The sequence below is a fragment of the Schistocerca piceifrons genome, chromosome 7 (genome assembly GCF_021461385.2).
Source record: "Schistocerca piceifrons isolate TAMUIC-IGC-003096 chromosome 7, iqSchPice1.1, whole genome shotgun sequence".
Lineage (NCBI taxonomy): Eukaryota > Metazoa > Arthropoda > Insecta > Orthoptera > Acrididae > Schistocerca > Schistocerca piceifrons.
Window position 1 is genome coordinate 521,812,806 of NC_060144.1, and position 15,820 is coordinate 521,828,625.

The window sequence follows — 15,820 nt, forward strand, 5'->3', positions numbered from 1 at the left end:
CAACCTGTTAGGCGGCCAGAAGATGCACAGGCAACACTTGATGATATCAGGACTCCAATTCGGCCAGCAGCCAGAACCATGAACCCAGACAGGCACACGCTGCTGGAAATGTCGTGGAGCCAGTGTCGCTGGTGGACGCAATGTTGGGTACAGCAGATGCTCTCCATGTAGCAGTTCCACTGGGCTCTTGTCTCCCACCAGAGTGAAATCGTACGAACTGAAAAAAATGGTCTAAAGCAGCTTCAGGGGATGTGCTGGCTACATATTTCCGCAGCTGAGTTTTAAACATTTGAACCATGCATTTGGCCACACCATTAGATTGAGGATGAAATGGGGGAGCTGTGAGATGGCAAAAAGATGCTAATTCTTGAGAAACAAACTGGGGGTCATTATCAGTAACCACTGTACACAGAAGTTCTTCAGTTGCAAAAGTCTTAGACAGGGCCTAAATAGTGGCCACTGTGGATGTGGATGGATAACGTGCCATGCTGGGAAACTTGGGATAGGTATCCACTACAATGAGCCTGTAATGATATAGGAAGGGCCCTGCAAAATCGACATGTAGACACTACCACAGGCGCTGCAGCGTCAGCCAGGAGGAAAAAACATCCGCGAGGCAGCCTTTTGCCAAACACAGTGAGTCCAAGTGGCGATAAGCCACATAATGTCCTCATCTACAGCCAACCGATACACATGCTGGCAGGCCAAAGCTTTGGTGTGAGAGATCCTCCAGTGACCAATGTGCAGAAGCCACCATTACATTATCGAATACGGAAGGAGGAGTCACAATCAGCTAACAAAAGAACCCTATCAAACACAGAAGGACAGTGCTGGAGGGGAAGTAATTACGTAAGGGATTCGAGACATGGCCCAGGGGTTTTTATGGCCAACCATGCTGTGCAAAAGAGAGGAGCTGACTAAGTACAAGATCTGTCGCAACGACTGAAGCTATCGTGGCACTAGTGGTGGGAAAACCATCAACTGCACTCTTGTTCTCAGTATCTCAACAGAAACAAAGAAACTCATCCTGATCGTATGCCGGATCCAGCTCAATCAGAAGGTGAGGTAAGGCATCAGCATTGGCGTATTGTGCCTTTGGCCGCTCGTGAATCTGGTAATGATAACGGGAGAGGAGGAGAGCCCACCGCTGCAAACAATATGCTGCATTGTGTGGCACGGAAGTCAAAGGGATAGAAAGAGCAACCAGCGGCTTGTGATCCATGGTTAAATGGAACTTAGAACCATACAAGAAGACATGAAATTTATTGAGGGTGAACACAATCCCCAAAGCCTCTCTTTCAGTCTGAGAATACCGCTGCTGTGTGGTAATTAGTCTTAGATGCGTAAGCAGTGTGTCTTTCAGACCTATCTACTCATTTTTGGGCCAATATTGCACTGAGAGGCATCTGTAGCCAACACACAATGCTGATACAGCTGAAAAATAGTCAGACACAGGCCAGATTGAAGCTTTGATTAAAGCAAAGCGAATGCTTGGTCAAAAACTGGGGACCAGAAGAAATGCACATTCCTGTGCAAAAGTGCGAGCAGGGGATAAGCAACAGTGGACGCATCTGGTAAAAACTTATGGTAGTACGCAACTTTATCTAGAAACACCTGCAGTTTCTTAATGGTGGTTGGTTGTGGCAAAGCCATAATCCGTCAGTATGGTGATGCAATGGCTTGACCCCTGTGCGAGAAACCTCAAAACTTAGGTACCCAATTTACAGCTAAAAAAACTGAGATTTGGCAAGATGGCACTTGAGACCCCCAAACTGCAAAACAGAAAACAACAATCGGTGATTGCTAATGTGGTCTTCGGTAGGAGAATCCGAAACACTGGTATCGTCGAGGTAATTGATGCAGCCGGTTACAGAGGCTGTCAGCTGTTCTAAGAAATGGTGAAAAATTGCAGACACGCTAGCGATGCCAAAAGGCAAGTGTTGATACTGATATAGGGCAAAAGGTGTACTGACAACGAGAAGGTGCCTAGTAGCCTCATCCGAGGGGAGCTGGAGCTAAGCTTCAGGCAAATCAATCTTGGAAAAATAATGGTCACCTGACAATTTTGCAAGCAATACGCCAGGGTGGGGCTTCAGGTATATATCTATCGCAGGCTGTGCATTAATCGTGATAGTAAAGTCACCGCGAGGTGAAGCTTACCCATCAGCTTCTTAACGACAACCAGTGGTGTAGCAGTTTCACTGAGAGAAATAGGCTGAATGACATCGAGCGATGTCAGTCAGTCTAATTTGACCTTAACAAAGTCGCGCAACACGACAAGCACCTGTCACGTCCAAAAAATACGAGGGAAGGCGGACTATTTAGTGGTAATGAGGGCCTGGAAACCTACAACTGAACCCAGAGGAAAACAAGAGATGAAAACTGGACTCCAGTTGCTAATACAGAGTTTGATCAGACACTAAATTTACCTTGTCGGCACCGAGCGAGGTGGCGCAGTGGTTAGCACACTGGACTCGCATTCGGGAGGACGACAGTTCAATCCCGTCTCCAGCCATCCTGATTTAGGTTTTCCGTGATTTCCCTAAACCGTTTCAGGCAAACGCCGGGATGGTTCCTTTGAAAGGGCACGGCCGATTTCCTTCCGTAACCCGAGCTTGCGCTCCATCTCTAATGACCTCGTTGTTGACGGAACGTCAAACACTAATCACCACCACCACCTTGTCGGCAATGGAGGAACTGAAAGCGTTAAATGCACCTTACCCAGACAGGTCTGCGGTATGGGAACAAATTGCAACAAGGAAGGTGAGAGGGCGAACAACAGGAGTGGAGAACTGACCTAAGATCGGAATCTACTGTTATTGTAACCAACCAGCTTCTGGGAAACCTGTGTGAGGGGAGGGGAGCCCAAGTCCACATATGTTTGTGCATTTACTAAAGCCACTGCAGTTTCTGTGCCCACTTGCATTTTTAGTGGTTTATTTAACGCGCACAAGTTTAGGGAAACAGTCGTTGTAGAGATACAGTTTATGTCCACCAGTACTACTGTGTCTGCCACGTTTGAAGAGGTGTTACACTAGTTGCAAACTGCCCAACGCTCGTATTGGACAAAGCAGTACCGGCAAGTCGGACGGGGCACGCGACCACTGCTGTTATGCATCCTGTTGCTGCTGTGGCTGTTAACAGACACTGCCCCATGCGATGCTGAGTTGAAGGTTGTACTGCTGCAACGGCTCCTCCGTAATCTTGAACACTTGCAGCGTGAATAACAGGAGTTGACTGAGCAACTTCCGATATCTCCCCGCACACAGCAATCTGATCGGCTGCAGCCTATAACACTTTAAAGGAGTGTGGTATATTGAGCACATCCATAAGCATCAGATTCTCACATTGAAATACTTTTTCTGGGGTCAGACAAATAATGTCACACACCATGCGATCAGCGTAGATTCATGATGGGTACCTGTGACAAATTTACAACGAAGGCCCAGCCTGTGTAATTCTGCAGCCCAGGCTTTGTAAGCCTACACAGGTTTGCATCATACACACAAAATACCTGGAAATGTTGGTGTAACCCCACTCTTTAGTCAATTCGTCGTATGCCAGGAAGGGCAACGGTTGCACTGATGGGAGAATAACGTGCCGCGAAGACGCAGATGCCACTTGATATAGAGCGGTGGTGAGAGCCTGCTGTTGTTTCGTGAAAGATTGCTGCTGGGAAATGAGAAACACAGAGAAAATGTAACCTTCACTTGTCACCAAGTTTGCTATAGCAAGAACAAACATGATTTACGGAACACAGTACTTCATAGAGCAACTCGTAGGATACAGGTTGCATGTAGCACTGAAAACATTGACAGGCCAACAGTAATACAGGGCATAGAATGAGGTGAACACTTTGAGTGGCCAACAGTAATACAGGGTAAGAATAAGCTGAGCACTTGTTTGTGATCGCTTAAATAACACTTTCTTTGGCGGCTCGCCAGAGCGTGCCAGGGGTCCGACCCATGTGGCCTCTATTAGCAGGCCTGTAAACTGTTTGAACGCACGATCTCAGAAATCACAGGGATCATGAGTGAAGGTACATCAGCTCAGAATATTATTTTGTGAAATAGTAATAGTGAATATATGAAAAATATGATAGCAGTTTGTCCAGAAGTTATGCAGTGAGAGATGCTTTTATGTCTTTCTATTTTAATTTGTTGTCCACCTCTTAGTGGGGTGTGATATGACCTGATTCTGTTTGTACATGAAATTTCATGCAATTAGTCCAATAGTATATTTTTATGTGACTTTTTTAAAGAATTGAGGGTTAGACGCTCTGATGTTAATCTACCCTGTACATATTCAGGTAGTGTTTGGATATTGTCTATACTAAAAAAAAAAACCTGTTCTGTATGTCTGTCTGAACACTCAAATGTCCAAAACTGCTAGATGAATGTTTTTGTAGGTAACTTGAATGTAACGTGGGTCATTGCTTAGGCTGTATTTCATAATAATCGGATCACAGAAAAAAGATCTCGTAATACAAAGCAACATACGGAAACATATTTACTCCTTGAAAAACCTGTTTACTCTTTGATGTTGGAACCATATCATATTTGTGAAAATGCTCTTATTGGTTGATATATTTTATGTAAAAGGTGTACCACTTTGCTTCCACCGTTTGCCGATAGGTGGCGACAACGGTAAGTAGTGGTCGAAAGAAACAGATTGCAGACGTCAGGCAGTTAGCTTGGATGTCAGACCACATAACCTCATTTAAACATTAGTCGATTTGTGTCTGCATCATAAAGTTGTTCTTGATTGAAAATGTCAGTTTACGGACCTAATTCTCGTCATTTGTGGGAGGTGTTACTGTTTTGTTTCAATATGAAGAAAACAGTGGCTGAGTCTCACCAAATGCTCTCAAGTATGTATGGTAAGGACGCTATTAGTGAAAGAATGTATAGTGAGTGGTTTCAAAGCTTCAGTTATGGTGATTTTAATGTCGCAGACAGGCATAGTGATGGAAGAGAGAATGGAGACATTGCTGAGTGAAGACTCGCCGCGTCAAGCTCAAGAAGAATTGGCACAATTAGTGGAAGTGACACAGAAAGCCATTTCAAAATGTCTCAAGGCTATCGACATGATTCAGAAAGAAGGAACTTGGAGCCCACGTGAGCTGAAACCAAGAGACATTGAACGGCATTTGTGTGTTTGTGAGCAGTTGCTTCAGAGGCAAAAACGGAAGGGATTTCTGCATCGCATTGTGACCGGGGATGAAAAATGGGTTCATTACGATACCCCTAAACACAAAAAATCATGGGGATATCCCAGTCAAGCTTCCAAGTCAACAGTCTTGAATATTCATGGCTCCAAGATCATGCTCTGCATTTGGCGGGACCAGCTCAGCATCGTGTACTATGAGGTGTTAAAACCAAGTGAAAAAAATCACAGGTGCTCATTATCGAATGCAATTAATGCGTTTGAGCAGAGTATTAAAAGACAAAAGGCCGCGATACAGCGAGAGGCACGATAAAGTGCTTTTGCAGCACGACAACGCTTGACCCCACGTTGCAAAAGAGGTCAAAACGTACTTGGAAACCTTAAAATGGAAAATCCTACCCCACCTGCCGTATTCTACAGACATTGCTCCCTCTAGCTATCACCTGTTTAGATCAATGGCCAACACTTCCGGTCTCATGAAGAAGTCACAAATTGGATCAATTCGTGGATCGCTTCAAAAGAATTTTTTCGATGTGGGATTCGTACCCTACCCAAAAGATGGGAGAAAGTAGTGGCCAGCGATGGAAAATACTTTGAATGATACATGTGTAACCAAATTGTTTCATTAAAGCTTCAAATATTGGGGGAAAAAACGACCGAAGCAAAGTTGTACACCTTATAATACAATTACACGTAATGAATACAATGCTTATATAATCCTCAGCATGTTCAGTCCATACTTACATACTAAAATTATTTAACTCTATCTTTTATGTTTTCATGACTAAACTGTTGAACTGATTTTGATGAAATTCAGTATAAAGACATCTTACTTCCTGAGGAAGAACAAGGACTACTTAAAAATGAACATAAACTGCATTAAAAATTATTAAATTTGTTACATAATGTCCACATTGTATGATGTATATTACTTCAGTAGTGCAATCCATTCATGTGTGCTACTGCCCATGCTCCTTGACACTCACAGCTCGGCAGTGACGTTGCGCATGCCACTTAGTCAAGCATGGGGGGGCAGTGGAGTGGCAGGGGAGGGGCGGAGGGTGCACATCGGTTGCTGTGCTTACTAAAACAGGCAGACATTTGAGGGCAGCTGATATTATTGCAAGTACAACATCTTACTTATTCACCATCACTCATAACAACAAAATTACTGTAAGTGAGCACAGCTGCAGGTAACTAGTCTTTACTATGTCTGGCATGGTTGAGTTTGAGCAATTTATTATAGGTTGTCATATGCAAAATTACACCTTGTCAATAATGTTACATGGACCAATTTTTTTATTCAAAATAATTTTAGACTTATACGAAGTACCATGAAGGTTCATTTTGTTAAAAACACTGTTAATGAATGTAAAACATAGTGAACAAAAAACAATCAATTTTTGATGTGTAGTTTGTTTTGAATAACACAGTGCTTTTCTAGTCACAGTGTTACTGGAAGCGGCATGTTGTTGCCACAGTGTAATATGAACTTTCTTTGTCAGAAATGAAATCACATGAAATACCAGAAAAAAAGGCCCAACCAAGGTTAGAGCCTTGAACCTGTACCTTTGTAATCTTCCAGTAAACCTTTGGATCATTGAGCCACAGAAAATCCGCGAAGAAATTCTTAATGCTTCAGCCATTATCACAGAAGTCATGACTGTTAACTGTGGAATGGCTTTTCTACACTCTGGAGAAGAACTTAAGTGCCATTGGCAATTTAATTTTTAATCATTAGTGCTAAACTTGAATGACACGTGTTCCTAAAGGAGATCCATGTTTTTCTCTGTTGCAGGACAAACTTGAATTACTGACAGGTGGAAGTGCAGCAACTATGAAAATAGAACTATATAACAAGGAAGACACACTTGTGTCGAAATTGGAGGATGATACTGCTATACTGGGATCTTTCCCCATTGAAGATGGAATGCGTTTGCATGTGAGTTGTATTTATTCTTTTTTTATTTGTATTTATTCTTTTTTCTAAATCTGACCTCACTACATATTCTCCTCTTAATTTTATTGCAAATAGAGTGTTAAAGATATGCTTACAGGGGATCATTACATACTCTATTTTCAGCAAGTACGTTTGGTGGTCTAAGAAATAAGGTGCATGCCTGGAAATCAAAAGGCCATGAGATCGAAAATGGTTGGACCTTGAATTTTTGGAATCTTCCTTTCCCCAGTCTTTACCTCTCACTAATGTGAAGATTTGACAGGAATGACCCTTGGTTCAGGTGATTTATTAAGCTACGAATTATTTAGGAATAACGGAAATGACTCACCGAAAGGGAGAAGTGCTGCATCGTCGATAGGTACACAAACAAAAGATTGTGCCCTGCTGCACGTTGTGCCACTGGGTGGTCGATCTTGTTGCAACCACTGTACAGCATTTTACGTTGGTATGACAACCAACCAGCTGTCAATTACAATGAATGTCCACTGCAAAACTGTTGCCAAAGACGAGGTGGACCACCCAGTGGCACAACATGCAGCAGAGCACAACATGCTTTGCAACCCATGCCATCTGCATCCTCCCCACCACCACCAGCTTTCCTGAGCTACGTAGACGGGAGCTATCCTTACAGCGAATCCCTCACTCCCGTAACCTCCCTGCCCTAAACCTAAAGTAATTTGCTGTCCTCCACCCCTACCCAATTGTGTGTGTGTGTGTGTGTGTGTGTGTGTGTGTGTGTGTTCATGTTCATGCGTTGTGAGTGCTTGCGTGTGTGCACACCATCCCCTGCGCCAGTACCCTGCCCATTTTGTGTCAGCTAGTTGTTTGTTACTATCTCACGCTCTAGTGTACGAAATTGCGTGCCTAGCCATCTTGCCACTGCCCCCTCTATCTGCACCCCTAGCTAGCTCACAGATGGCTCCTCACTCTCCCACGAGCTGCTAGATGCTTCCCCCAACCCCCTACCTGCCTCCCACCCCTCTCCATCCTCACCCTACTCCACGCTGCACCCCCACCTGATCACAGTACACTCACTGTAGTCTAGGAAAGAGCTGGCAGTCAACAGAGCACAATGTAGAGAGACAGGTGTGTGCATGTGAGTGAGTTGTGTGTGTTTGTGTGCATGTTTTTCCTACAAGCTTGAAAAAAAAGGAGGTCATTCCTAAAACTAGCAAATCTCTGTACTTTCCATTCTACATCTACATCTACATTTATACTCCGCAAGCCACCCAACGGTGTGTGGCAGAGGGCACTTTACAGGCCACTGTCATTACCTCCCTTTCCTGTTCCAGTCGCGTATGGTTCGTGGGAAGGAAGCCTCCGTGTCTGAAAGCCTCCGTGCGCACTCTAATCTCTCTAAATTTTACATTCGTGATCTCCTTGGGAGGTATAAGTAGGGGGAAGCAATATATTCGATACCTCATCCAGAAACGCACCCTCTCGAAACCTGGCGAGCAAGCTACACCGCGATGCAGAGCGCCTCTCTTGCAGAGTCTGCCACTTGAGTTTGTTAAACATCTCCGTAACGCTATCACGGTTACCAGATAACCCTGCGACGAAATGTGCCGCTCTTCTTCGGATCTTCTCTATCTCCTCCGTCAACCCGATCTGGTATGGATCCCACACACATGAGCAATACTCAAGTATAGGTCGAACGAGTGTTTTGTAAGCCACCTCCTTTGTTGATGGACTACATTTTCTAAGGACTCTCCCAATGAATCTCAACCTGGTACCCGCCTTACCAACAATTAATTTTATATGATCATTCCGCTTCAAATCGTTCCGCACGCATACTCCCAGATATTTTACAGAAGTAACTGCTACCAGTGTTTGTTCCGCTATCATATAATCATACCTATTGACAATGTAGTGTTTCTGCCTTTCGGTGAGTCATTTTCTTTATTCCTAAATAATTCATAATTCTCAACCAGAACTTTCCGTACATTAAAATGCATTTCATGTATTTCATAATGGCTGCAGTTGTCGCAGTGCCATTTCCTTGGACATGCATGCATGCCTGAAGGAACATAGCATTGTGATTCAGAGTAACACAGGCACTACAATATTGTGTTGTGTTGTATAGCTCTGGCACCTTGCTCTGAATCTCTGCCTTCACAAAACCTTTTGCGCCACTTGAAAACACGACTTCTTGAAAGTGCCTCATCTACATATTCTTGCTTAATCATTGTCCATGTTTCACTAGCAGGTTTCCTGAGCTGTGTTTACACTTTGCTCACAATCAGCATCCATTTTATCCCACAACTATTCCATCAACAACCCAAACAGTACGTTGCTAAGCAATTTAGTGAGTTTGGATGGAAATATGACCAACATCACTTCAAGGACACGTACACACCAGATCACATAAAAACATTTGGTCCTTTTTATTACTGCAAACTAAGAAATAAAACAACCTATCCTGGAACTTTTCTGACAAAGTGAGTATTTACTTAGAACCCATTGACTGAACAGAGTAGTACAGCCTAAGCCTTACCCTGTTTGTAAGAACATAGCTCCGCCATCAAAGCAGTACCTTCTCATTATAATTAGCTTTCAGAAAAATGTGTTGGTAACAGAAATTTAAATCTTCATTCTCAGATAGTTGATAACAGTGTGTTTATTTTGCAGGTTATTGACAAATTTGAATTGCAGACTGAATTTGAAGATCTATCGAAAGTTGAAAAATTTGAATTACCTCCAGAAGAGTATGCCAAGAGGCCAGGTAAATAATTATGATTTTTTTCTGCTAATGTTATGTTTCATTAGTTTGAAACTTCAGTTCTTTATTTGTATTACAATTAATCGTGTACAGTACACATTTTATTCTGTTCTTGTGATTCAGTCATGGTTTTGCAGTTGTATTAATGAGCAATGTATTTTACCTTTAGAATTGTAACCCATGATTTGTACACATACTAAATTCCAGATGCATTAGCTGCTCAGGTATGCTGTGTGTCCTTGTACAGTGTCTAGTTCCAAACTGCAATACAAATCATCTAATTCAGGGAGCTTTTATCAACAATGGATGTAGTTATATTATCAGATTGTATCACGTAGCATACTGCTTTTTATACATTTTGAAGGTTGGAGGAAGGCAAGGGCAAATCAACTCCAACAGTTGGCTGAATATTGGAAAACAGAAGTGTAGTGCATTGACATCAAATAATCATCAAGATAAAGTTCTTACCATAGGTGGTAGTCAAGAAGAAACTATGATAAATTGCTACAGGACAAATTAGATAATCATTTCATTGTGCACAATTTCATAAAATCTGGTGCACCAATCAAAAAAGCAGTGTAAAATGCAGAGACGTTAACTGAGGACATCTCAGCAAACGGTACATTAATCATTATTGTGGCTCAAACGACACTAAAACCTCTGGCAGAATTTCAGAGGAACATGATGGCTTCTCCAGAATGCATACTGAAACTACTGCACAAAGTGAACAAAATAATTCATCCATTACCTCTTAATATGTCCAGTGCTTGAATGGAAAAGTGAAGTCTGTGAATCACTACATGATACAAAAAAAATCAAGACTGTTACAGGTGTACATAAGACTGTCTGTGAATTTCAAAATTGAATGACTGGAGGGGAAAAAAAAACCAAACAAAAAAGAACAGATATGCAGCTCATGGTCTACACATTGAAACATACAGGGAGAGATTCATATTTGCAATAATTTGCCCCTTTCATACACATGACAAAAATAGGAAAACCAAATACATTTAAAAAACATACACAGACAGACAAACTGGTAAAAAAAACCCTCCTGTCCTGGTGTGAAACAGCTGCTAAAAATGACTGTCTTGAAGTGAAAGAACAGATAAAAGGTAATTGTCTTGAGGTGAAAGTGCTGAACAAAAACAGACTGTTGTCAACCAGTATGTGAGCAGGAACAAGGAAAAAAGAAAAAAAAAATAAACAGCAACACACCTCCCCATCTTAATTTCAGACCAACAAATACAGAAATAAGGCAGTCATTGATAGATAGATGGGTGAAAAGAACTGCAATAAAGAAGAAATTGGAAATATATCAATAGAATAATGACGGAATCCCACATCTAGTGAACCAACAAACCAAAAATGAGACACCAAGAATCGAATCCCTAGAAATAATTACGAGTTTCTTCCACCAAGGACACTAGCGCAACAAGTGAGGCACATGGTCAAGTAAGAAATAATACGAGAGGTATTCAGTAAGTAATGTAATACTTTTTTCCTGAAAGCAGGTTGGTTTTGTCGAAGATTCTAATACACCATATTATTACCCACTCTTTTAGCTACAAAACCTTGTTTTTCGATATAATCTCCATTCAGTGCGACAGCCTTACGCTACCTTACTGGGAGGACCTGTTTGCCTGCGTGGTACCACTCTACTGGTCGACATAGGAGGCAATGCCTTACTGCATCAGTAACCCCCTCCTCATCCACGTACTGTTCGCATGCTTCATTTGGCCAAACAGTTGGAAGTTGGGTGCTGCGAGATCCAGTCTGTGGGGTGGATGAGGAGAAATAGTCCAGTGAAGTTTCTTGAGCTCCTTTTGGGTGCACAGACTTGTGTAAGGGCTTGTGTTTTCATGGAGAAGGAGAAGTTCGTTTGGATTTTTGTGGCAACGAACGTGCTGAACTCGTTTCTTCATTTTCCTGGGGGCAGCACTTCAGAGTTGATTGTTGCACCATGTGGCAGGACATCAAACTGAATAACTCCTTCAGAGGCCTAGAAGACTGCTGCCATGTCTTTGCTGGCTGAGAGTGAGGTTTTGAACTTTTTCTTCAAATGAGGGGTGGTGCAATGCCATTCCTTGGATTGCCATTTTGTTTCCAGTTCAAAATTATGAACCAGTGTTCCATCACTGGTGATGAAGTGCGACAAAAGATTGTCACAATCAGCCTCGTAATGCACAAGCAATCGTACACGTATGGTCCTTCATTCGTCTTTATAGTCTTCTGTTAGGCGGTGAGGAAACCGGCAGGCAACAGATCTTTGAATACCCCAACTGGTGGACGAGTGTGTCAGCACTACCAGCACAGAAATCCAGTTGAGCAGCAAGGTGTTTGATTGTGATCTATTGGTCATCTTGAATGAGTGTGTCCACATGTTCCAACATTGCAGGAGTCACAGCTGTGTGCTGCCAGTGGGCACTTCGGAAATTGGACAGGTTTGCACAACTTTGTTGCTGTGATGACAGACACCCCATCCAATGCTCACTGCCAGGCCTCCGTAGGCATTGTGCAAGTGCCTGTGAACATCTGCAATGCTCTGGTTTTCCACCAAAAGAAACTCCACGATAGCTGTCTGCTTGGAACACACCCCAGTTACAAACGCCACTTTGAAGGCGACATATAGCGCCACCGGGAACAGAAATTTCATGAAACTATAGAGGCTGAAGTGGAAATATTCCACAATGTCCCACAACACATTCTGCATTTTTTCAACAGGCACTGAGAAAAAAATTGTGTACATTGTTTATTAAACACCCTTCGTATGTTTCCTGTACCTAATTTTAAGATGAAATGGAAATGATGTTAAATGATCTGAATGACATTTTTGGCCTACGCTTTACTAACCACTGGCTTAATCAAAACATGTTAGAGAACACACACCTCACACTTAAAGCATGTCTTGTAGGAAAATATCAAAGTAGCTGGGACTATGTAAGAGAAAAGATTGAATGCAACAGTGTAACTGAATATAATAATCTAGCCAGTGAAAAAATGCAGAACTTTCTATCGTTGAACTTCCAAGTTTAAAAACATTTGCTGTTTTTGTGTACACAAGGCCAGATGGAGGCAAAAAAAAAGTTTTATAATTACATGGATGAACTTTTATAAGAAATTAACTCTTGCACAAAAAGTGCTTGGGCCTGCTGAAAAGTAATGGTTCCAAATTTTGTGTGAAAATTGTTAAAGCTTTTTAAATAAAACAAATGTTATTAATTCTATATCTTTATTTTACATGTCTACATATTTATTTTTCAACGTAGTCACCCTAGTGACAAATACATTTCTCCCAACGAGAGACCAGTTTCTTGACACTGTCACTGTAGAATGTTTGACTTTGTTGGTGGAACCACCACCTCACCTCTGCTTGCACCAACTGCATCACTATCAAAGTGAAGTCCTCAGTGGAGTTCTTTAAGTTTTGAAAACAGATGAAAATCAGATGGGGCCACATTGGGTCTGCGTGTAGGATCAATGTAAATGAACCCGAGGTATCAGATTGTTGTAGATGTCACAGCACTGGTGAAGTGTGGATGAACTCTTCGAATTCATAACTTGATCGCAGAACGCTGTTTCTCACACACTGACATAATTACATTACACACTGCCATGTTACACATTACAGCTCAGAGCCCTTTAGTGGCATAGGATGGGTGTCCATCCAGGCCACCATGTGCTGTTGCCATTTTTCGGGGTGCACTCAGTCTCGTGATGCCAATTGAGGAGCTACTCGACCGAATAGTAGCGGCTTTCGTCAAGAATACCATTTTACGGCTGGGAGAGCGGTGTGCTCACCCCACGCTCCTCCTCTCCGCATCCTCCACCAAGGATGACACGGTGGTCGGCTGGTACCGGTGGGCCACTCGTGGCCTGAAGATGGAGATATAGACTGGGAGACTCAAAGGTTTATAACGAGTGGCAGGGACAAAGAATCCAGTGACATTTTTTTAAGTGCATTATCTGAAAACTACCTTGAGCAGTTAAATAGAGAACCGACTCATGGCGATAACATACTAGACCTTCTGGTGACAAACAGACCCGAACTGTTTGAAACAGTTAACGCAGAACAGGGAATCGGCAATCACAAAACGGTTACAGCATTGATGATTTCAGCTGTAAATAGAAATATAAAAAAAATGTAGGAAGATTTTTCTGTTTAGCAAAAGTGACAAAAAGCAGATTTCGGAGCACTTGACGGCTCAACACAACAATTTTATCTCAAGTACAGATAGTGTTGAGGATCAGTGGACAAAGTTCATAACCATCATACAATATGTACTAGATGAGTATGTGCCAAGCAGATCGTATGAGATGGAAAAGAGCCACCGTGGTACAACAACCGAGCAAAGGGAACTTCACAGCAAACGTAAACATAGCCAAAGCCTTGCAGACAAACAAAAATTACAAGAAGCGAAATGTCGTGTGAGGAGGGCTATGTGAGAGACGTTCAGTGAATTCAAAGGTAAAGTTCTATGTACAGACTTGGCAGAAAATCCTAATAAATTTTGGTCTTTTGTCAAAGAGGTAGGTGGATCAAAACAAAATGTCCAGACACTCTGTGACCAAAATGGTACTGAAACAGAGGATGACAGACTAAAGGCCGAAATACTAAATGTCTTTTTCCAAAGCTGTTTCACATAAGAAGACTGCACTGTAGTTCCTTCTCTAGATTGTCGCACAGATGACAAAATGGTAGATATTGAAATAGATGACAGAGGGATAGAAAAACAATTAAAATCGCTCAAAAGAGGAAAGGCCACTGGACCTGATGGGATACCAGTTCGATTTTACACAGAGTACGCGGAGGAACTTGCCCCCCTTGTTGCAGTGGTGTACCGTAGGTCTCTAGAAGAGCGTAGCGTTCCAAAAGATTGGAAAAGGGCACAGGTCATCCCCGTTTTCAAGCAGGGACGTCGAACAGATGTGCAGAACTATAGACCTATATCTCTAATGTCGATCAGTTGTAGAATTTTGGAACACGTATTATGTTTGAGTATAATGACTTTCCTGGAGACTAGAAATCTACTTTGTAGGAATCATCATGGGTTTTGAAAAAGACGATCGTGAGAAACCCAGCTCGCGATATTCGTCCACGAGACTCGGAGGACCATAGACACGGGTTCCCAGGTAGATGCCATGTTTCTTGACTTCTACAAGACGTTTTATACAGTTCCCCACAGTCGTTTAATGAACAAAGTAAGAGCATATGGACTTTCAGACCAATTGTGTGATTGGATTGAAGAGTTCCTAGATAACAGAACGCAGCATGTCATTCTCAGTGGCGAGAAGTCTTCCGAAGTAAGAGTGATTTCAGGTGTGCCGCAGGGGAGTGTCGTAGGACCGTTGCTATTCACAATATACATAAATGACCTTGTGGTTGTGGATGACATCGGAAGTTCACTGAGGCTTTTTGCGGATGATGCTGTAGTATATCGAAAGGTTGTAACAATGGAAAATTGTACTGAAATGCAGGAGGATCTGCCACAAATTGATGCATGGTGCAGGGAATGGCAATTGAATCTCAATGTAGACAAGTGTAATGTGCTGCGAATACATGGAAAGAAAGATCCTTTATCATTTAGCTACAATATAGTAGATCAGCAACTGGAAGCAGTTAATTCCATAAATTATCTGGGAGTAGGCATTAGGAGCGATCTAAAATGGAATTACCATATAAAATTGATTGCCGATAAAGTAGATGCCAGACTGAGATTCATTGGTAGAATCCTAAGGAAAAGCAGTCCGAAAACAAAGGAAGTAGGTTACAGTACACTTGATCGCCCACTGCTCGAATGCTGCTCACTGGTGTGGGATTCGTGCCAGATAGAGTTGATAGAAGAGATAGAGAAGATCCAACGGAGAGCAGTGCACTTCATTACAGGATCATGTAGTAATCTTGAAAGTGTTACAGAGATGATAGAGAGACTCCAGTGGAAGACTCTGCAAGAGAGATGCTCAGTAGCTTGGTA

General features: G+C 42.3%; 1 protein-coding gene across 1 annotated transcript in view; it reads left to right on the forward strand.

Annotated features, from left to right (window-relative positions):
• The window catches only part of LOC124804762 (tubulin-folding cofactor B), a 57,598-nt gene that overhangs the window by 15,905 nt on the left and 25,873 nt on the right, over positions 1 to 15,820 (forward strand). Inside the window, exons 2-3 of the mRNA XM_047265072.1 lie at positions 6,965 to 7,108; positions 9,755 to 9,848. Coding sequence (XP_047121028.1) covers positions 6,965 to 7,108; positions 9,755 to 9,848 — 238 coding nt within the window. The remainder of the gene's footprint in view (positions 1 to 6,964; positions 7,109 to 9,754; positions 9,849 to 15,820) is intronic.